Source organism: Mesoplodon mirus (genome assembly GCF_964341445.2).
Source record: "Mesoplodon mirus genome assembly, chromosome: 19".
Taxonomy (NCBI): domain Eukaryota; kingdom Metazoa; phylum Chordata; class Mammalia; order Artiodactyla; family Ziphiidae; genus Mesoplodon; species Mesoplodon mirus.
In genome coordinates, this window is record NC_138995.1 from 56,550,428 (window position 1) to 56,571,722 (window position 21,295).

The 21,295-nt window shown below is 49.1% G+C and overlaps 1 protein-coding gene and 1 long non-coding RNA gene across 6 annotated transcripts in view; one reads left to right on the plus strand and one right to left on the minus strand.

Moving 5' to 3' along the window:
- The window catches only part of HIF3A (hypoxia inducible factor 3 subunit alpha), a 31,725-nt gene extending 12,617 nt beyond the window's left edge, over positions 1-19,108 (plus strand). For 2 of the 5 annotated variants that reach the window (XM_082607599.1, XM_082607597.1), the window contains 7 exons: positions 3,987-4,105; positions 5,082-5,272; positions 6,594-6,698; positions 10,572-10,843; positions 11,972-12,089; positions 13,924-14,005; positions 16,337-19,108. In XM_082607599.1, the coding sequence (XP_082463725.1) occupies positions 3,987-4,105; positions 5,082-5,272; positions 6,594-6,698; positions 10,572-10,843; positions 11,972-12,089; positions 13,924-14,005; positions 16,337-16,434 (985 nt within the window). In that variant the 3' untranslated portion in view covers positions 16,435-19,108. Of the gene's footprint in view, positions 1-3,986; positions 4,106-5,081; positions 5,273-6,593; positions 6,699-10,571; positions 10,844-11,971; positions 12,650-13,923; positions 14,006-16,336 lie in introns of those variants that run through there. The other 3 variants (XM_082607598.1, XM_082607596.1, XM_082607600.1) reach the window with 2 other exon arrangements.
- LOC309795338 lies at positions 393-10,229 on the minus strand. The gene is made up of 3 exons (XR_014292239.1): positions 9,968-10,229; positions 7,062-7,584; positions 393-664 (listed from the first exon to the last, which is right to left on the minus strand). It is a non-coding gene; the product is annotated as an uncharacterized lncRNA (long non-coding RNA).
- Positions 19,109-21,295: the final 2,187 nt, after the last annotated feature.

Genomic DNA, 21,295 nt, shown 5'->3' on the forward strand with positions numbered 1-21,295 from the left:
TTAGAAGTTTTTCACCATGACAACATTGTGACGAGTTCAGCAAATTATCACCTAAGACTGAGACTTACAGCTTTTCTTTGAAGATTATCTTCCAGGACATGGCATTCATTTCTAAAGCCATAGGAGTTTCCCTGGGTCTTTTTTTTTTTTTCTTTTCCTTCCTCCCCTTGCGGTATGCGGGCCTCTCACTGCTGTGGCCTCTCCCGTTGCGGAGCACAGGCTCCGGACGCGCAGGCCCAGCGGCCATGGCTCACGGGCCCAGCCGCTCCGCGGCATATGGGATCCTCCCAGACCGGGGCACGAACCCGCATCCCCTGCACCGGCAGGCGGACTCTCAACCACTGCGCCACCAGGGAGGCCCCCCTGGGTCTTTTTGATCAAGAACAGATTCTATTAGAAAACAGAGGTTGATAACAGGAATATTCATGTAAGTCTTCATACACAAGAAAACAAGGCTGATCATCTTTGGAATGTTCTCTCCTTAACACCCTTTCAAATCAGAATCTTTGAATAACTTGTAGCCTTGGGAAGAAGTCTCCTCACTGTCAGAGCTAAGGAGAGGGGACCCGCCCCCATATCTTCCGGCAAGCTCCTTTTATTCATTATGAAGATTTGCCTTTTGATGGCCAGGTCCTGGAATTTCAATCTGGCGAGTTCAGTTTTACTGGCAGAAAATGGGTGAAGAAAGAATAGGTGTTTACTTAGTAACAGTGAGATGAGAAGCATATGGTATGAATCATGCTTAGTGCTGTGTACACACTGTGTGGCGTGCAGATGCGTGGCTCTCTGTGCGTGCCCAGGTGCTGACACTTTGTAGAATCCATCCCTCCTCTTCCACACCTAAGCCTCCTTCCGTTGCAGTGAGCACGTGCTCCATAAAAATACAACTCACTTGCACGGGGCTCTTACAACATTCCAGGCCCTGGGCTTTGTGCTCACAACCACCCCATGAGGTATAGCAATTATTTTGATCCCCATTTTTGAGGAGAGAAAACTGAGGACCAGAGAGGGGAAGTCATTTGCCTGATGTCACACAGCTAGTAAATGTCAGAGCTGGGTTTTGACCCAAGGTTGGTCAGGAGGCTGCACTAATAACCACCAAACCACACAATCTCTTATTTGCTCAAGCCAGAAACCTAGGAGTCTCTCCTGAATCCTTTTTCTCATTCCTTCCTATCCCCATCCACTCTATCCACCTCTGGGATAGATCTTGAATTTGTTTCCCTTCTCTCTGTCTCCATGGCCACCACCATCTCACACCTTGTTTATAGTATTAACCTCCTGACTGAGATCTAAAGCTGGTTTGGACTCCACTGATCACACAACTGCCGAGGTCAGTGGGCAGGTTCTGAAATACAAATTGGTTCATGTCTCTCCCCTGCTCAAAGCCCTTCTGTGGTTCTCCAGTATCCAGAAGAGAAAGCCCAAGAACCTTAAGATGGCTCATCAGGCCCCGTGTGACCTGACTCCTGCATGCCTCCCCTTATCACTCCAAACTTCAGGACCTTTGCACATGCGGTTTCCTCTGCCCGGATGCTCCTCCCCCTTCCCTCCTCCTCTTTCTCCTGAATGACGCCCACTCATCCTTCTGGTTTCAGCTCAGATATTACTTACTGCGAGACCCTTTCCTGAACCCCTACAGGAGGTCATATCTCCCCATTTTCCCTCCTGGTCCTGTCCTTTTGCTTCAGAGCAGTTAAAACCATTTGTAATTATTTATTTGTGTGTTTAACCAGGCCTTCTTCCTTGATTGCCCTTTTCAAAATTGCATATCTCCTTCTTTGCCTTTTTTTCCCCTAATACTTACTGTCCTATAAAAGTGTGACGTGGGAATTCCCTGGTGGTCCAGTGGTTAGGACTCCAGTGGTTAGGACTCCACACTTTCACTGCTGAGGGCCCAGGTTTGATCCCAGGTCAGGAAAGTAAAATCCCTCAAGCCAGCCCCACAGGAAAAAAAAAAGTGTGACATGAGCCACATATGTTATTTTGAATTTTCTAATAGCCATTAAAAAAGTAAAAAGAGGGCGAAAGTGGGGGCTGAGGGGTGGGGGATGGGATGAATTGGGAGATTGGGATTGACACCTATACACTAATATGTATAAAATAGATAACTAATAAGAACCTGCTGTATAGCACAGGGAACTCTACGTCACTTTGCTGTGCGGTAGAAACTAATACAACATTGTAAAACAACTATACCCCCCCAAAAAAGTAAAAAGAAACAGGTGAAATTAGTTTCAATAATACTTCATTAAATACAATAATATATCACATCAATAATACATTGTTAAATCAGTAATACATAATTAATGTAATTAATAATACACTATTAAGTGTATTATACATTGTAATATAGGTATACGTGTGTGTATTCTAATACATCCAAAAATGTCATTTCAACATGTAATCAATATTAAAAATTAATGAGATATTTTAGATTCTTTTTCATACTCAATTTTTTCAATCTGGGGTGTATTTTATACTGACAGTACACCTCAATTCCAACCAGCCATGTTTCAAGTGCTTCGTTAGTGGAAATATATATTTTGTAACTAGATAGATACGTTTACCAACAAATAATATCTTTTATTGAAGGTCTGTCTTTTCCCACTAGCATTTAAGCCCCATGAGAGCAGCGAGTTTTGTCTGTCTTGTGCGCTGCTGAATCTCCAGCGCCTAGAACAGTGTCTGGCACACAGTAGTTGCTCAATAAACAATGATGGCAAATACTTACATAGAGCTCACCCCGTGCCAGGCACGGTTCTATGCATTTGACATACACTAACTCATTTAGGCCTCACGACAACCTGGGGAGGAGGTACGATTATTATTCCCTCTTTACAGAAGAGGAAAATGAGGCCCAGAGAGGTTCAGCCGTATGCTCAAGGTCACACAGCTCATAAGTGGCAGAGCTGGAATTTGAATCCAGGCTGCTGGCTGCAGAGCCCTTGCTTTTAACCACTAAGTATTACTGGTTGTGTAGGAAATGTCTGTGGAATGAATGAACGCGTGCATTTCATGTGGCATGTATGCATATGTGCGAGCCCAAGCGTATAGAGCATGTGTGCGTATCTGATGTATACACCTGGGTGTATATGGGAGTTCCTGTTTGTGCCTGTAAGTGCCGAGGGTGCATACACGTGTGACTGTGCGACCTTTTGTTTTTCAAGAGGGGTGGGGTGGCTTTGGATGCAGGCTAAATTGGGATGTTTCCAGCTCAGAAGGGGTGGGTGAGGATGGGGAAGGGTCAAAGCGCTGGTAGAAGGACCACCCACATTCTGACCTGGATAGGGCTCTGCAAATGAGATGCAAATGAAGGTCTGGTCCTCCACCCCAGACCCATTCTCCAGAAGCCAATTTGCAGAGAGAACATTTGAGTTGCTTCTGCAGCTACAGACTGGGGAGGGAGGGGGGCGGCAGGAAGGCACGAGGGACATAAGGATGTATTTATAAATCCGTTCCCTTGAATGTGACAAATGCCTATGAATGGAAGCTTCATAAATAAAATCTCTATTCATAAAAATATATCCCCATAAATTCTTCATATTAGGCAACATAAGAATATAGTAAGTGCATATTCCTCATCAATACATTTATAAGAATGTATTTATAAGTAAATATCTATAAAGAGAATATTTCGTTCTCATGCCTTTCACTCTCCCTGCTCTCTGCCCCTCATGGCCCCTCAGTCTCTCCTCTCTCTCTCTCTCTCTACCCAGGCTGTGCTAAATGCCAACTCTTTTTTTCTGCCTTTCCTTCCACAGAGGGAGCTTGGGAAGACACACTTCACTTTCTTTTCAATGCTATTATAATAAAAAGCATTCAACAAAATTTAAATCTTTAAAACAAGTCATTGTGGCAAATTATTTTCTGCACAATGCCCACCAGCCCCCGGATGAGACTGCCCTCCTCTAACAGGACATCATAGGAGGAGGCTGCCAAGCACCCTCCCTGACTCCCACTCCCCTTTCTGCCCTGTACCCCAGCCGGGTGGAAGAGACCGAAGTGGTGCTGTCCCTGGAGCAAACGGAGCGACACTCTCGCAGACACGTTCAGCGGGGCACCCCCTCTCAGAAGGATGCCCCTAATCCTGGTGACAGCCTTGGTATGGGGCAGGGCTGGGGCTGGGAGGGGTTGTGTCCCCAGGATGCTCGGAAGAAAGCCCAAGTGCCTTAATGCCACTCGCTTGGCCCTGTGTGACCTGCTTCCCTCCCCTTCTTACTCTCTGAGCCACACCAGCTTCCTTAGTGCTCTGGGAACAAACCAAACTCTTTCATGCCTCAGGGCCTTTGCACATGTAGTTTCCTTCGCCCAGAATCCCTTCTCTCTTCCCTCCTCCCTCTTCTCCTCTGTCCCCAGGATGATTGCTTCAGTCTTGTTGCTCTCTGCTCTGAATCCTGCTGTGGCTTCCAATCGCCCCCACTTTCCACTTGTTCCGTGCTCCCACTTCACTGTTCTTTGGCTTCCGGTAATCTTGACCCTTCCACGTCTGGCTCCTTTCTACCTCTTCCTTCTCCTCTGCTTAACACCCCACCCCCTCCAATCCTGGATGGATGAGCTTCCCTCCCTGTTTGTTCTTCACGGCCTCACCATCTCCAACCTGTTGGTGGCAACGCATGCTCCTGGGTGTGGTAATGAGGTCCCCCATCTCCTTTCCTTTTTTGGCTTAGAACTGGCTCAGGGCCACATCTTGACCTCCAGGGACCTTAGAATCTCCTTGAGGATCATGGGCCAGTCTTTTCTCCTAACATGACAGCCCCCCAGGCTGAATGTTATTCTGTGCCACCGGAGAACCGGGTCAGTCACGTGCCATGGTCCAGCCATGTCAATTTTAAATATTAAAACATTTCCCCACCATTGGGCAATTGCTACAGTCCCCAGCCTACTGTGTGCCCTCACTCCATGTTAGCCCCTCCAGGGCAACTGAAGGGCCAGCAGGAGTTCTCCAGGACTCAGCAGCACCGTGAACGGGGTCTATGCTGATCACCTAGTCAGCTGTGCTCCCGGGGGTTGGCAGAGGGCTCTGCCCCTCAGCCTTGGGTGACCATCCTGTGTCCTCCCCATCTTGATGTGTCCTGCAGACACCTCTGGTCCCCGGATCCTAGCCTTTCTGCACCCCCCTGCCCTGAGTGAGGCCGCCCTGGCCGCTGACCCCCGTCGTTTCTGTAGCCCTGACCTCCGTCGCCTCCTGGCACCGATCCTGGATGGGACTTCAGTAGCCGCTACCCCCAGCGCACCCCCAGCCCCACGACGCCCCCGAAGTCCTCTTCCGGTAAGCAGTCCCCTCCACTTCAGCCCTCAGGATCTAGGCTGTTTTGGTCTTTAGCTTGAACCTTGCTATTCTCTGGGCCTCAGTTTCTTCATCTATGTAGTGGAAAGGCTGGGATGAGATGGAGTCGGGGGTTCCTTCAAGACCTAGATTCCAGATTCTTCAACTGTTATCTGGACCAAAACCTAGGATGTTTGGGACTGGCGTGGGTGACCCCCTCATTGCTTGTGACCAAGCATCCAGGTTTTCTGAAGTTTGAATTCAGAGAGTCCAGAATGTCTAATGTCTTAAACTGCACAAACCTGGATTCAAATCCTGACTCTGCCATTTATAGCCATGTTACCCTGGACAAGTGGGGCCTCGGTTTCTTCACCTGTAAAATTCAGATAATAGCAAGTAGCCACCTCATTGGTTATTGTGAGGGTTCAGCGAAATCATTCATGAGAAGCATTTAGAAAGGCTTCAAGAGACCATAACGGTTACTGTTTTCACTTAAGAGTCCAGATAGTCTGACCTTTTTCACTCAGGGGTCCATATTATCTGGTCTTGACTTTCCTTATTCGCCCCTTTGTGACCCCCCCCAAATATCTTCTCTCCACCAGAGAAATAGACTGTGACCTTTGACCTCACCCTTTACCCTTGGGAAGCTGGACTGGGCATTGTTTTCCTCCAGACTCCAAGACATGTAACCCCAGAGGGCCAGAATATCTTGGCCTCAGGCTTTGGTCTCTTGAACCTTTGATGTTTGCTCTGTCAATCTACACCCAGAGGGACTTTCCTGGTGGCGCAGTGGTTAAGAATCCGCCTGCCAATGCAGGGGACACTGGTTCGAGCCCTGGTCCAGGAAGATCCCACATGCCACAGAGCAGCTAAGCCTGTGCACCACAACTACTGAGCCTGTGCTCTAGAGCCCATGCACCACAACTACTGAGCCCGTGTGCCGCAACTACTGAAGCCCGCGCGCCTAGAGCCCGTGCTCCACAACAAGAGAAGCCACCACAATGAGAAACCCGTGCACCACAATGAAGTGTAGCCCCCACTCGCCGCAACTAGAGAAAGCCCACATGCAGCAACGAAGACCCAACAGCCAAAAATAAATAAAATAAAATAAATAAATTTATATATAAAAAAATTTATACCCAGGCACTCAGACTTTGGAACACCCAGGTGCAGAAACTCACATTTGCTATTTGACCCCTTTGGTGTCCCAGCTGGCTGACATTTGACCCTCACTTCTACCCCTGAGCTCAAATGTTTAGACTGCCTTACTGCTTAACATCTCCCAGGCTCAAGATTTCCTTAAGTCTATTCTCTCTCCCCACAGGCTGATCTCCCAGATGAACTACTTGTGGATGTGGAGAATGCACACAAACTCTTTGCCTCTGGGAAAGACCTTGAGGCAGTGGAGACAGATCTAGATATAGCTCAGGTAAGGGCTGGCATGGAAGGAACAGTCTTTACCTCTGGGTTCTGGGTGACATATCTAAGTTTTAGAGAAGGATGGTGGAATGGTTAAGGGGATGAATGGATGGATGGATAGATGGGTCATTGAATTCACTAGGTGGATGATGGTAGAGAGATGGATGGGTAATGCTTAGGTATTTGGATGGATGGATGGATGGACGGATGGATAGGTGATGTATGTTTGGATGGGTAGCTGGATAGATAGACCGTTGAATGGATGATAGATGGATAATGTTTGGATGATTGATGGTCTGGAGAGATAAATGACAGTGGCATGGATCTATTAGCTATATATCACTGTGTAACAAATTACCCCAAAACTCAGTACCTTCAAACAAACATTTATGGGACTTCCCTGGCAGTCCAGTGGTTGAGACTTCGCCTTCCAATGCAGGGGGTGCAGGTTCAATCCCTGGTCGGGGAGCTAAGATCCCACATGCCTCGGAGCCAAAAAGCCAAAACAGAAAACAGATGCAATGTTGCTACATATTCAATAAAGACTTTAAAAATGGTCCACATCAAAAAAAAAAAAACTTAAAAAAAATCCCCAAACATTTATTATGTCACACAATTTCTGAGAATCAGGAATCTGGGAGCAGCTTAGCTGGATGGTTTATTCTGAGTCTCTCATGAGGTTGAAGTCAAGCTCTCAGGGCCATAGTCATCTGGGGCTAGAGGATTCAATTCCAAACTCACACACATGGTTGTTGGCAGGCCTCAGTCCCTCACTGGCTTTGGCTGGAGGCCTCAGTTCCTCACCATGTGGGCCTGCATAGAGGCTGCCTAAGCATCCTCACAACATGGCAGCTGGCTTCCCCCAAGGCAAGTAATCCAAGAGACAGAGAGTGAACCTAAGACAGAAGATGCAGTCTTTTATAACCTAATCTCAGAAGTGACATACCATCACTTCTGCTGTATTGTATTGGTCATACAGGCCAACCCTGGTACAATGTGGAAGGCAGCCACAAACACGTGGGAACACCAAAAGGCAAGGGTCATTGGGATTTATGTCTCTCCGTCACACAAAACTCACTCACCCCCTCCCAAGTCCCCCAAAGTCTCTTCCCACTACAGCATCAACTTTAAGTCTAGAATCTCGTCACCTCAGTCAGGTCTGGGTGTGGCAAAGCACCTCAAATACACTTCCTCTCAATCTGTTGGTCTGTGAACTAAAGAGACAAGTTGTCTGCCACCCACGTACCCAACATCCAGTGATGGGACAGGCATAGAGTAACTGCCAAAAACACTCCTATTCAAAAAAAGGGGAAAGGAGAGCATACAGGTATCACTGGTCCATAGCAGTTTTGAAATCCAGTTGGGCAAATATCAAAAGTTCCTTGGTCAGAACCCATTCTGACTCAAAAACATCCCAGGAGTTTTTCTCCATGGTTCTTGGCTCCACCCTCTGGGCTCTTGGCAATTCACTCTGAGTCATCCTTCCTTTTTCATAAAAAGGTAACATGTATTTGCAGCTGAGTGGTTTTTGTAACCTGCTTCCTGCTTTTAGAACTTTGATGGCCCAAAGTTCTCTTTTCATTTTGTACCATCTCTGTCCCTTTCAGGCCAAGCTGGCAGTGCTTCTGTTCATATAATTCTCTTAAAAAAAAAAAAACTTTGTATGTCTTAAATGAATCTCTTTGGAGTTCACTCCATTAGACAAAAGCCGTACCCACAAATCTCTGAGATAAACCCTTCTCTACCTTGGGCTTCTGTTGAGATGGCTGAGTGACAGTGCCCTGAGGTTTAACAGAAGCCCTATTGTTTGATTGGGAAGACCTATGAGGCACATCCTTAAACCCTAGAGTACCTTTTGTCTGACTGAGGATATTCTAGGCACCACCTTTTGTCTTTCTGAGGTCTTAACAAGGAATTTTATAAACACACCCTGGGCTTAATCTTTAGACCATGCCTTCCTGAGAGTGCCCTTCTTTGCTCAGAAACCATTTCTTAATTTTAGCATCACTTGCCATCTGGGGAGTTCCCAGAGTCAGCCAAACCCAAGGTGAGGGGCACAATCCTCCAGAATGTCAAGTCTGCCCAAGACTTCTGACGTCAGCCACAAGTTTGGGGGTCCCCAGGGCTACCCTCATTTCAGAGCAGCTGCCTACAAATTCAGAGACTCTCGTGGGCTCCCTCAGGTTTTATAATTTACTAGAACTAGTCATAAAACCAAGGAAAGCACTGTATTTATGACTACAGTCTTATTATAGCAAAATAATATTATAGCCAAAGGAAGAAATTCATAGGGTAGAATCTGGGACTGGGAAAGTCCCAAGTTCAAAGCTTTCATGTCCCCAGGGATGGTATTACCCTCCTGTCATTGATGTGTGGAAACATGCATATGGAATACTGGAAGCTCACCCCAGCTTTGGTCTCCAGAGTTTTTATTGAGGTTTCATTGTGTAGGCATGATCAATTGAGTTATTGCCAACGTAGTTGAATTCCATCTCCATCTCCACCTTCCCCAGCACACACACAGATTTTCCGTGGAGGTCAGGCTGATTTCATGTGGCCCAAAGCCCCAGCCCTCAAATCCCATGGTTGGCTTTTCTGGCATGGAGAGTCCCCATCCTGAGTTGTCTTGTCAGAATAAACTATCAGGTGTGGTCCAAGGGGTCCATCACGAGTAGCCAAGACACACCTATCACTTGGGAAATTCCAAGGGTTTAGATGTCACCTCCCAGCAGCCAGGACAAAGGCCAAACCTCTTTTGGGGTAAAATTCTTCACTACACAGGGAGGTTGAGAATTTTCAAGCCCTTCAAACCCCAGCTCCTTCCTGTTTAACATTTCTTCCTTTATCTTTTCTCTCCCTTTGCCTTTTACTCCAAGTAAGCAAGAAGAAATCAGGCAGCCCCTTCAACACTTTGGCTGGAAATCTCCTTAGCTGGATCACCCAGCTTACTAGTTACATTTTCTACTTTCCACAAAACTGCAGGTGACAGTGTTGCTAAACTCTCAGCCACTTCCCAGCAAAAATCTTTCCTCCAGCTTCGGATAACGTGTTCCTCACTTGCCTTCAAGCCCTCAATGGCAGGCTCCTCATGGTTCAAATTTTGACTAATGCCTTGTTCAAGGCAATCTAGGCCTCCTCGAACGGGCCCTTCAAAGTCCTCCAGCCCTTGCTCACTGCCCAGTGCAAAAGCCCCTCTCCCATTTTAGGTTTTTGTTACAGTCACACCCCACACTTCTTATCAAAATCTTATTTGCTATCTATTTCTGGATAACAACTTACTGTAAAACTTTGAAGGTTAATACAAGCGTGTATTACTTCACATACTTTCTGAGGGTCAGGGGTTTGGGAGTCACTTAGCTGGGTGGCTTTTGCTCAGCATCTCTCATGAGGTTGCAATCAAGATGTCACGCCGGGTTGCAGTCATCTGAAGGCTTGACTGGGACTAGAAGATCCACTTCCGAGATCCCTCTCTTGGCTGTTGGCAAGAGGTCTGTTTCTTGCCATGTGGGCCTCTCCAGAGGGCTCCCCTCAAGAGCCAGTGGCCTGAGAGAGAGCACAGCAACACGAAAGCCACAGTATCATTACAACCTAATGTTGGAAGTCACACACCATCATCTCCTCAATATCCTATTGTTACCAGGTCAGCCCTAGTCACTATAGTAGGGGACTAACCTAAGGTGTGAATACCAAGAGATGAGGATCCTTGGGGGCCATCTTGGCAACTGGCTACCACAGAGTCCTTCTACCCATTTTACAGATGAGGAAACTGAGGCTCAGACTCTTGACCTCAGGCACACAACTCAGAAGTGGTGGAGCTGGGACTCTAGCCCGGGTCCACCCAAGGCCAAGGCTCATGCTCTTAACTCCCTCCTGCCCTCCGCAGGACGTCGATGCTCTGGACTTGGAGATGCTGGCCCCCTACATCTCCATGGATGATGACTTCCAGCTCAACTCCAGTGAGCAGCTACCCAGGGCCTACCACAGACCTCCAGGGGCTGTTCCCCGGCCCCGTGCACGGAGCTTCCACGGCATGTCGCCCCCAACCCCTGAGCCCTCCCTGCTGCCCCGCTGGGGGAGTGACCCCCGGCTGAGCTGTTCCAGCCCCTCCAGAGGGGACCCCTCAGCATCCTCCCCCATGGCTGGGGCTCGGAAGAGGTGAGCCACAGTAGAGGTGGGATATAAAGAAGTGTAGAGGGAATTCCCTGGCTGTCCAGCGGTTAGGACTCCGCGCTTTGACTGCTGAGGGTGTGGGTTCAATCCCTGGTCGGGGAACTAAGATCCTGTAAGCAGTGGCGTGGCAAAAAAAAAAAAAAAAAAAAGAAGTGTAGAGAAGGTCCCTGACCCCATCTTTCTCCTGCCTCCTACTTCAGCCTCACCCCTCATTATTCCTCCTACCCTGACCTCTGCTCCAGCCAGGCCCTCAGTGTCCCCAGCACATGTCATGTTTGTTTCAAACTTTATGTCTTTGCCTAGGCTGTGCCTTCCTTCTGGAGCGCCCTCCACTGTTCTCACTGTTTATCCAAATCCCACTAGTCAACCACGGCCCTCTCCTCTAGAATATATTTCTATCTGGCCTAGTAACAATTTTTGTCATAGTTAAGAGGACATTGCCACGGTGTCAGGGAAACTGTCTAGAACTAAGTTCCCTAACACCTTTGAATACCTGTTGAAAGCCATGGACCCTTCCCAAGAAGATTTACACACACACACATAGACACATGATTTCGCATATAATTTCAGAGGATCCATGTCCCCCTTCCAAAGATGTTACACTACTAATACTCAAGTTTTTGCTCTCCAGATTGTAGGCATGTGCCCATTTAGTCCCCAGGGTGGTCTCATTACTATCCTTATAAGGCTTTCATGGATACATCTCATTATTTTCCAAGGCTTTCAGTTTGGAGCTGGATATACAGTGGGTGCCTAATAAAGATTTGTGAAGTGAGAGAGGGAGGAAATGAGTGAATATAGTAGTTGGATGGATGGATGGATGATGGATGGATGGGGGAGTGGGTGGCTGAGTGGATGGATAGATAGGTGGACGAATGGAAGGACAGACGGATGGTAGTTGTATAGGTGGGTGGGTGGGTGGGTGATGGATCACTGGATAGATGAATGGGAAGATGGATTGGCAGATGGATGAATGGATGGATCGGAGGGTGTATGAGTAAAGGAAGAAATAGGTGCTTGGGGGAGTGAATGAACGCTCATCACCTGCTCACACGGGTGCCCACACCTGCCCAGGTTTGCTGGGTTCTGAGATTCTTGCCTGTCTTCCTCCAGGGCCCTGGCCCAGAGCTCAGAGGACGAGGCAGAGGGGGCGGAGCTGCTGGGAGTGAGACCCCCCAAACGGTCCCCCAGCCCAGAACCCGAAAACTTCCTGTTGCCTCCCCTCAGCCTGGTATGTGTGGGGATTTGTGGGATTCGCTGGCCCTCAGAACCCAGCGGGCTTAAACCTAGTTTTTATAGATGGAAAAACAAGAGAGGCAGGGCCTGGCTGAAGGTCAAATGGATGGTCAGCCATCCAGCTAGGGCTAGGACCGTGATCTGCTGGTTCAGGCAACAAGTGTGGAAGGGCTTTGCAAATAGACATAAGTTGGTGGTAGGTGCTAAGAAGAAAAAATAAGCAGGGTAAGGGGGGAAATGACAAGGGTGACTATCTCTAGGAATCTTCTCTGCTCCCATAGAACACTCCCTCCCAAACCTAGCACAGGTCTTGGCCTTGGATTATTAGTGTGGCTTTAAGAGTACAGACACTAGGGCTTCCCTGGTGGTGCAGTGGTTGAGAGTCCGCCTGCCGATGCAGGGGACACGGGTTCGTGCCCCGGTCCGGGAAGATCCCACATGCTGCGGAGTGGCTGGGCCCGTGAGCCATGGCCGCTGAGCCTGTGCGTCCGGAGCCTGTGCTCCGCAACGGGAGAGGCCACAACGGTGAGAGGCCCGCGTACCGCAAAAAAAAAAAAAAAAAAAAAAGAGTACAGACAGTAGAGTCAGACTGACTTGGGTTCGAGTCCCAGGTCCATCACTCAGTAACTGTGAGAGCTTGGGTGGGTGACGTCACCACCCTCAGCCTCAGTCTCCTCATCTGGGAAGTAGCAGATAGTTACATTTCATAGGACTGGCATGAGACAATGAAATCAGGCCCTTAGCTGCTCCTTAGTGGGCTATTGATAAATGGGCGAATAAAAACCAACCAAACAAGAGCAGCACCTCGGGCTCCTCACTCTGAACAGGGCTGTTTTTTGTTTGTTTGTTTGTTTTGTTTTTTGCGGTACACGGGCCTCTCACTGTTGTGGCCTCTCCCATTGCGGAGCACAGGCTCCGGACGCGCAGGCTCAGCGGCCATGGCTCACGGGCCCAGCCGTTCCGCGGCATGTGGGATCCTCCCAGACCGGGGCACGAACCCGTGTCCCCTGCATCGGCAGGCGGACTCTCAACCACTGCACCACCAGGGAAGCCCTGAACAGGGCTGTTTGAATGTGAGAGTATGGTTGATAATATCAACAGCTCTTATTTATTGAGTGCCTACCATGTGCCAGATGCTGACTGCACAAAGTGCCTTGCATGATTATTCAGTCCCTACAGCCACTCTTGAAATATTATTATTATTCTTCACATTTACACATGAGAGGTTAAGCAACTGTATCAGTCAGAGACTGGACAGGAAACAGAGAACACGTTCAAATGGGGTGTTGAGGAGAATTTAGTAACAGGACTGTTGGCAAAGGTGTAGGCATCACCCTGGGGCTAGCAGCACCATCCCTAGCCTGAAGGCACAGGGCAGAGGGGTGGCCACTGGATCCTGGAGAGAGTAGGGTCCACCTTGTGAGAGCTGAAACCTTCCATGGAGGGACACAGCCAGCCCAAGACGACTCAGCAGGGAAGCAGCTAGAGGATCAAATACCCCTTGTCTTCCTCCTCCCACCTGCTGGTACCTCCCGTCATGTAAACCTCAAAGGAGCACACAGAGCAAGGTTGCACGCTGATGGGAGTCCACACGCACAGGTCAGCCTGCTGGGGCACCGAAGAAGGGGAAAACAAGGCTCTGGAGGGACCCACAGAGGACATCTGGGACAGTGACTCACCCAAATTCACACGTCCAATAAGCGCCACTGAACACCACAGTGCCCGTAACCACTGCCCTATCCTGCCTCCTTGGATATGATGATGATGATGATGATGGTGATGATGATGGTGATGATTATGATGATGGCGGCTTTGTCTGTGTCCCCTAGAGTTTCCTTCTGACAGGAGGACCAGCCCCAGGGAGCCAGCAGGATCCCAGCACCCACCTCCTAGAACTGAATGAGCCCCTGGGTGAGTAGCAACCTGGGTAGACAGAGAGGCTCTGGGTCCCCTTCTCCTGTGGGAGGTGCCTTTGATGGCTGAGAGAGGGTGGGATGATTCTGAGGATGGTGGGGGGCTGTCTGTGCCTGGACATGACCTTAGTGGAAACAGGCAGCCCTTCCCTCTTCTCAGGGACACTGTGGGAGGAGAGAGAGGCCCTGAGGGAGGCAGGGGCTGGCCAAAGCTGTCCCTTGAGGTTGAAGCTGAGCCCGGGCCTGAGTCTAGGTCTCCCGAAGCCTGTGTCTGATTGTCCCTTGGTCATTCCCAGCTGTGTGGCTTTGGGAGATAGTTTCTGCTTCTGGAGTCTCGGTTTCCCCCTTCTTGTCAGTGGGGGCCTATTTTCCGTAAGGAAAAACCCCAACGAACTTTTTGGCCCACCCAATATAAGAGTTCATACTTTAAGGAGATGTTTTGAGGACTTGAGGAGATGCTGCCCAGGAAGAGCTTAGCACGAGACCTGTTTCACAATAAATGCTCAAGAAATGTCGCCCTTAAGGTGACACTGGTTCCAGACCACCCCCCCAAACCCTGCAGAGTATGAGACAAGCTGCTTTGTCTGTGTTGCTCTCATCATCTTCCAGCACAGCTATGAATAGCCATAGCTCCACCTGAAACCTGCAGGCATTGGCCATGAGGGAGCTTTCCCAAGCACGAATCTGACCCTGGCCTTCCTCTGCTCAAAGCTCTTCTGTGCCTCCCTAGCACCCTTCAGAGAAAGATCGAGCCCCTCATCTTGGACTCCAGTCTCTGCAGGGTCTGACTGTTGCCTCGTCTCAGACTGCACTCCGCTTCACATCCTCCGTTTCAGCCACAGTCACTATCCTTTAATTCATTCTTTCCTTCATGTGTGTAACAAATATTCACTAAACACACAGTAAGTGCCAGGCACTGTCCTAAGAGCTGAAGACAAAACTGGGAACAAAACACACGGAAACCCCTGCCCTCATAGAGCTGACATGCTAGTGAGGGAGACAGTCCAGAACAAAGAAACAAATGCAATAAAGAGTACATGTGATGAAAAATAGTGCTACTTGGGAAAATAATGTGTGCAGAGGAAAAAGAGTTCTGCGGTGGGGGGATTTCCATTTTAAACAGTAGGATTAGGGGTGGTCTCATTGAGCAGGTGCCATTTGAACAAAGACCTGAAGGAGGTGAGGGAGTGAGTTGTGACAATTTCTGGGGGAAGAGCATCCCAGGCAGAGGGAACAGCGAATGCAAAGGTCCTGAGGTGGGAGTGTATCTGTCTTCTATGGGGAAAAATCAGGCCAGTGTGGCTAAAGCACAGAGAAGAGAGGAGAGAAGCAGATTCCACAGGGCCACTGTGGGGCATTGTGAGGACTCTGAAGTCATCTTGCTTGAGGAGGCTGCCTCAGGACCTTTGCATATGCTGATCCCACTGCCTGGAATGCTTTTCCCTCCATTCTTTGTCTAATTACCACATCCTTTAGATCTCAGATCAAATACGACTCCTTCCACAGAGCCTTCCCTCATTTCCCAAGCTATGGTTTGAAACACTCGTCACAGTCCACATTCACATAGGAGTTTGTTACATTATTTGATTACTGTCTGTCTACTCCTCACAGGGCAGGGGCCTGGCCTGTCTTGGTCACTGTGCTTCACTGTGTGTGCAAGGCTGGGCAGTGGCTGGGCACAGAGCAGGGCCTCAGTACATATTTGTAATTGAAGAGCTAACATTTATCTAGAGCTCATTCTGTGCCAAGCTTTGTGCTAAATCTGTTACATACATGATCCAATTGACGTCCCTCACTGGAATGTCAGCCCTGCGAGGGCAGGAAGTTTCATTTATCCTGTTCACTACTGTGTCCCCAGTGCCTGGCACACAGTAGGTGCTCAACAAATATTTTTTGAATGAGTGAATTCTCATGAATGAAGTAGGTCTAAGTATCCCTGTTTCCCAGATGACCACAGCTCACTGGGCGCTGTTCAAAGCACTTTACATGGATTCACTCATTTACTCCTCACTGACAGCCCTGTGGGAGGCAGGGGAGTTATTTTTGTTAGCCCATTTTACGGATGAGGTAATGGAGGCACAGAGAGGTAAAGTCACCTGTCCCAGTTCATACAGCAAGTAAATAGCAGAGCCTGGATTCAAACTCAGGTGGCATCTGGTTCCAGGCTTCTTAACATCTGGACACCTGAGATTCAGAGAACAGCACTTGCCCAAGATTTCACTCCTATTTGAATCCGGGCATGCCTGCCTCACCAGCCATGCTCTTAACTGTCTGAAGACGGGTTGGGGTGATAACTCCCCACTGGTTTACCTTCCATCTTCCCCCACAGGCCTGGGCCCCTCCCTGCTCTCTCTCTACCCGGATGAGGACACCGCCCAGCCCAGGAGCCACTTTCAGCCAGCGGCAGGCTTGGCCCAGGCCAACTGAGCCAGGTCCTCTTCCCACCTCCCTTCTCCCCCGACAAGAAAGGACGTCAATCATACTCCAAGCCGGCAGCCAATGCACAGGATGGAGGTGCCGGGAGAGGGGTTCCCTCTCTCCTCTCGGTGACCCCCGCCCGCCTCAGGCCTACCTCAGTCCCCACCCCTCTGCCTCACCCCCACTGTCTGGGGGTGCTCCGGGGTGGTCTCAGCTCAGTGACCTCTGGGAGGGGGTCCCTGGCCCCCTCCTGCTTCTCTCAGGACTTCCCTTGGGGTTCTCAGTACCGGTTACCTCATCCTTTTCTCCAATTCTCTTGGCTTTATTTTCGGTAATTAGGGGTGGGGGAGTTTGGGGCTCAGATCTGCATTTCTGGGCTTGGGGGAGTATTGATAACCATAAGCACCTTGCTTTCCATCCATCTTCCTTTCATTCTTATTTTATTTTTGTTGCTTTCACGATATGTTTTTCATCGCTACGAACTGCCTGGGGTCCATTAAGAATGTGGGACTCTGATCTTCCCACCAACTCAGGTGTCAATGGGGACGGGAGGCCTCTGGGCCAGACCTCACCTCCGGCGACTCCTGATTGAGCCCTTAGCCTCCCAAGCGGCCACCCAGCTCTGCCCACCCCTACGCTCTGGACTTCTGCTGGCTCCTGCCTGACCTGGACCCCTACTCCATAGGTGGTCTTCCTATCCCAGGTGTAGCTTCCAACCTCTGCTTGCAGACCATACCACCTCCAACCCTTTCTGGTTCTAGACCACACAGCTTTCGACCTACTCTGGTTCTAGACTATGCCACTCCCGGCCTTCTCTGGTTCTAGGCTGCACAACCCCCAACGTGGTCTGGTTCAGACCTTGCATCCTCCAAACTGCTGTGATTCCGGATCTCACTGTCTTCAGCTTTTTCTCCTTCTGGACCTCACAATCTCCAACTCTATCTTTCTACTTCACGCTCTCCAAAGTTGTCTGGTTCTAGGCCTCACAACCTCCAACTCCCTCAGGCCTAGGACCACCAGAACCCTCTGGTTCTAGAGCTCACTCTCCACCTTCCTCTGGTTCTAGAGCTCACTCTCCGCCTTCCTCTGGTTCTAGAGCTCTCCCCACAGGTCTCCCTTGTTCTCAATGGTGCATGCTCCCACTCCTGCTGATTCCAGCTCTTACAACCAGATTTCTTCTGATTTTGGAACCCCACATCCCCAAGCTTGGAATTGGTTCTAGTCTTCCTGATCTGTAATGCATTTCGTTCCAAATCTAGACTTTGTGATGTCTCAATCATTTTGATTCATGGTGCCCAGCTCATCCCTTTTCAACTCCACACTCGAGACTTGCTTCTCCCATCAAAAAGAAGTAAAATGGGTTTCATGTCTTGACCTTATGGGTTTCATGTCTGGACCTTTCAGAACCAGACACAATGTTCCAGTTCTCTTTTGCTCTCGACCTCATTATCGCTACCACTGACTGGTCCTGGACTATACAACCTTTACACTTTGCAATTTCCAGGGCCCTCTGATTCCAGATCTGATGATCTCCCTTTCTTCTGGTTCTAGTAATGGGCTTCAAATGTCTTCTGATTCCAGACCTCGTCCTATAAATTTCCTTGGTTCTAAACTTCACAATCTCCAATTCCCCCTCATTCCACATCTTATGACTCCAAATGATACCACGTATCTAGAACTCAGCCTTCAAACATCTTCTGATTACAGACCTTGCCTTATAAATTTTTCTGGTTCTAGACCTTACAGCTTTAAATTCCTGATTCTAGACCTTACAACTCCCAAATCCCTCTGGTCCTAAAACTTGGTCTTCAGACTTTTTCAAATTCTAGTCCTTACTCTGTATCTCTGGTTCTAGACCTCACAGCGTCCAAGTGCCTCTGATTTCAGATCCAAATTCTTCTGGCTCTAGAACTCAACCTCCAAAGGCTTCTGATTTTAGGATCTGGACCTTGCCCTGTAGATTCCTCTAGTTCTGAATCTTAAGACCTCTGACTCCCTCACTCCAGACCCCACCCTCCTAACTCTATTCTGGGCTTCCCGCCCAACTCAACTTGCTCTAATTACTACTCTCTGCCTTAAGTCTTCCGATTCCAGATCCCTACCCTCCAGGTCCTTGAGCTAATGGACTTCATGCTCAAGCCTGTCCATTCTCAGTCTCATATCCCTAAAAGTTCTGTCCTAGAACCCCCTCCCTCCCCACCTCAGCCCTCAGATATGTACTTACTATTACTTAACCCCAGGTATCTGGGGAACCTGGGGCTCCCTCACAATCCAGGTGACTTCCCCAGCCGCACAGGCACACGCACAGCCCTATCTGCATATCATGGGGTGGGGAGAGAGGCCAGGGCTCCTCAGTACTCCACCACCACCTGTGTGTCCCCGTCCCCTTCCCCCAACCTTCTTTCGACGATGGTGCTATTCTTGGTCTCCCACAGGAAAAGGCCTCCCTCTCTCAACCCAATTCACCCCCTTTATGGAAGGCACTTCTCACTGTTTTGTCAAGGGATGGCCTGTCCAGATCGGTGCTATGAGGGGAAGGGTCTGACCCCTCCCTCTCTCAGCGGGTGACCTAGGCCCTCTATGGAGGGAACTGTGTGTGCTGGGGGAGGGGAAGGGACTGGACCAGCCATGCTGGCTCTGAAACCCACTGATCTCTAAACCCCCATAAAGATCTCACCTTGGTAGGCACCAGAGCCCTGTGTGTTGACTCATCTGTGGGGTCGCTTCAGGGGGTGTGGGTGCACCGGGTGATTGGGTGTCCATGTCACTTTGTGATATAGGTCTGTGTAACGTTGCGTGTCTGGTGATGTTTTCATTCTGTGTGGGTCATTGTGACATAATTCTGTGAACCTGTGTATGGGGAGGGTTGTAATTCCTCCTACATGTGTTACTGTCTGGGTGAAATGATTCAGCCTTATGTGTGTTTCTTATTACTTTGGATTTCTGTGTTCCTGAGTGTAGGAGGCATTGCGATTTTTTTTTTTTTTGTACCTGTGTGTTGTCTGTGTGGTGTTGTGATTCTGGATGCATGTATGGGACTGTTTGACGGTATAATTCTGTGTACTGTCTCTGTGACATGATTCTCTGTACTTGAGTGTGTGTGTGTGCGTGCGCGCAGGTGCCAAAGAGAGATTTTGTGTCTACAGGTTCATGTGTGGACGGGTGTGCCTGTTCTGTCATGTCACCCTCATAACCCCTCTCCTATGTTCCACAAAGTAATCTTTTCAAAGGAAGAAAACCACTTTTAGGAATTCCTTGGTGGCCCAGTGGTTAAGACTTGGCACTTTCACTGCCATTGCCCGGGTTCAATCCCTGCTTGGGGTGAACTAACATCCCGCAAGCCACACGGTGTGGCAAAAAATTAATAAATAAATAAAAATTAAAAAAAAAGAAAAGAAAGCCACCTTTAAGCCTTCGCACTTGCTGTTCCCTCTGCCTTAAATGCCCTTCTCTCTTCTCCCCTCTCTTCACCTGCTTATCTCCTACTCATACGTTAGATCTTGGTTCAGACATCCCCTCCTCCGAGAAGTCTTCCCTGCCTACCTCAGCTGGGTGAGGTCCTCCCACAACCTCCTGAGAGCTGCCCGCCCCCCCCCCCCATCAGCTCTAGGTACTCTGTCCCACTTTGAGTACTTATAACGGAGTGGATATAAAAAGTACTTACACTGTGTCAGGCCCTCTGTCACTTTACTTGCGTGATCTTATCAAACTCTCCTCTAATCCTATACAATAGGCAGTCATTATCCCCATTTTTCAGAGAATGAAACTGAGGTTCAAAGAGGATGATCACTTGCCCGAGGTCACACAGCAGGGAAGGGCTGTGCTGGACTCGAATCCAGGATCCAAATCCATTATGGCATTCTTCCCACACACACTAAAAAAAAAAAAAAAAAAAATCTCAAAAATCTAACCCACAGCGTAGGCTCTGGAGCATACAGGAACAGTAGAGTAGGAATTAAGAGCACAGGAATTAGGTGGGACAGGTTCAAGTTCTGGCTCTGCCACTTTCTTATTGTATGACCTTGGGCAAATACGTTGACCTCTGCAAATCTCAGTGTCCTTATCTGTAAAATGGAGACGATACTAGTATTTACCTTCTCGGGTGATTGTTGGATGTGGTAGGGTCAGATTGCCAGGACAAGAAGTTTTGGGGGTGGGATAGCTCATGCTATCCCCAGGAGGGGAGCCAGAGCAGAGCCTTAAAGGATTTAGTGCTACAGTTCGGTATTGAGTAGTGGCTGTGGGTTTAGGAAGGATAGTCTGGAACGGTGGACCGTGAATGAAGATTGGGGATGGGAGTGGCATCTGGAGATGTTGCCTGAGGCTAAACTATTCAGGGTCTCTTAGGTCATCGGAAAAAGTCTGGGTTTTCTCCTAAGGGCACTGAGGAGCCATGGAAGGCTGGTGACTGGGGGGTGAGGAAGGAGAAAGGAGATGGTGCACCAAACTTCTAAGCCTAGCTCAGGGCTAGGGGATGCAGGGCACCTTTAATTAATAACTTAGAAACACTGGCCCTTTCTGGTGTTGGTTTGAAAAACCGCCCATTTTTCAGAGAGGGGTAAGTGAGGTCCTAGAGAGGAAGGGAAGGTTTCTTTGTTTAAGGTCACGCAGGTAAACTGAAAGAAGGGCTTGACCCCCGGCTCCGGTTCCGCGTTGGGCATGGTGCTGCCTCGCAGAAAAGCCACACCCACCAGCAGCATTCGCAACCCACCTACCAACGGGAGAAGACGGCAGGGAAATCCCACTTTAAGACCCCGAGAAACTTCTGCGGCTCGGAACACGGAACTTTGGGAGACGGGGCCACGCCGGGCCTTTTTTGCCCGCGCGCCCCTTTTCGCCTTCCCCATTGGCTCATGCTAGGAAGGGCGCC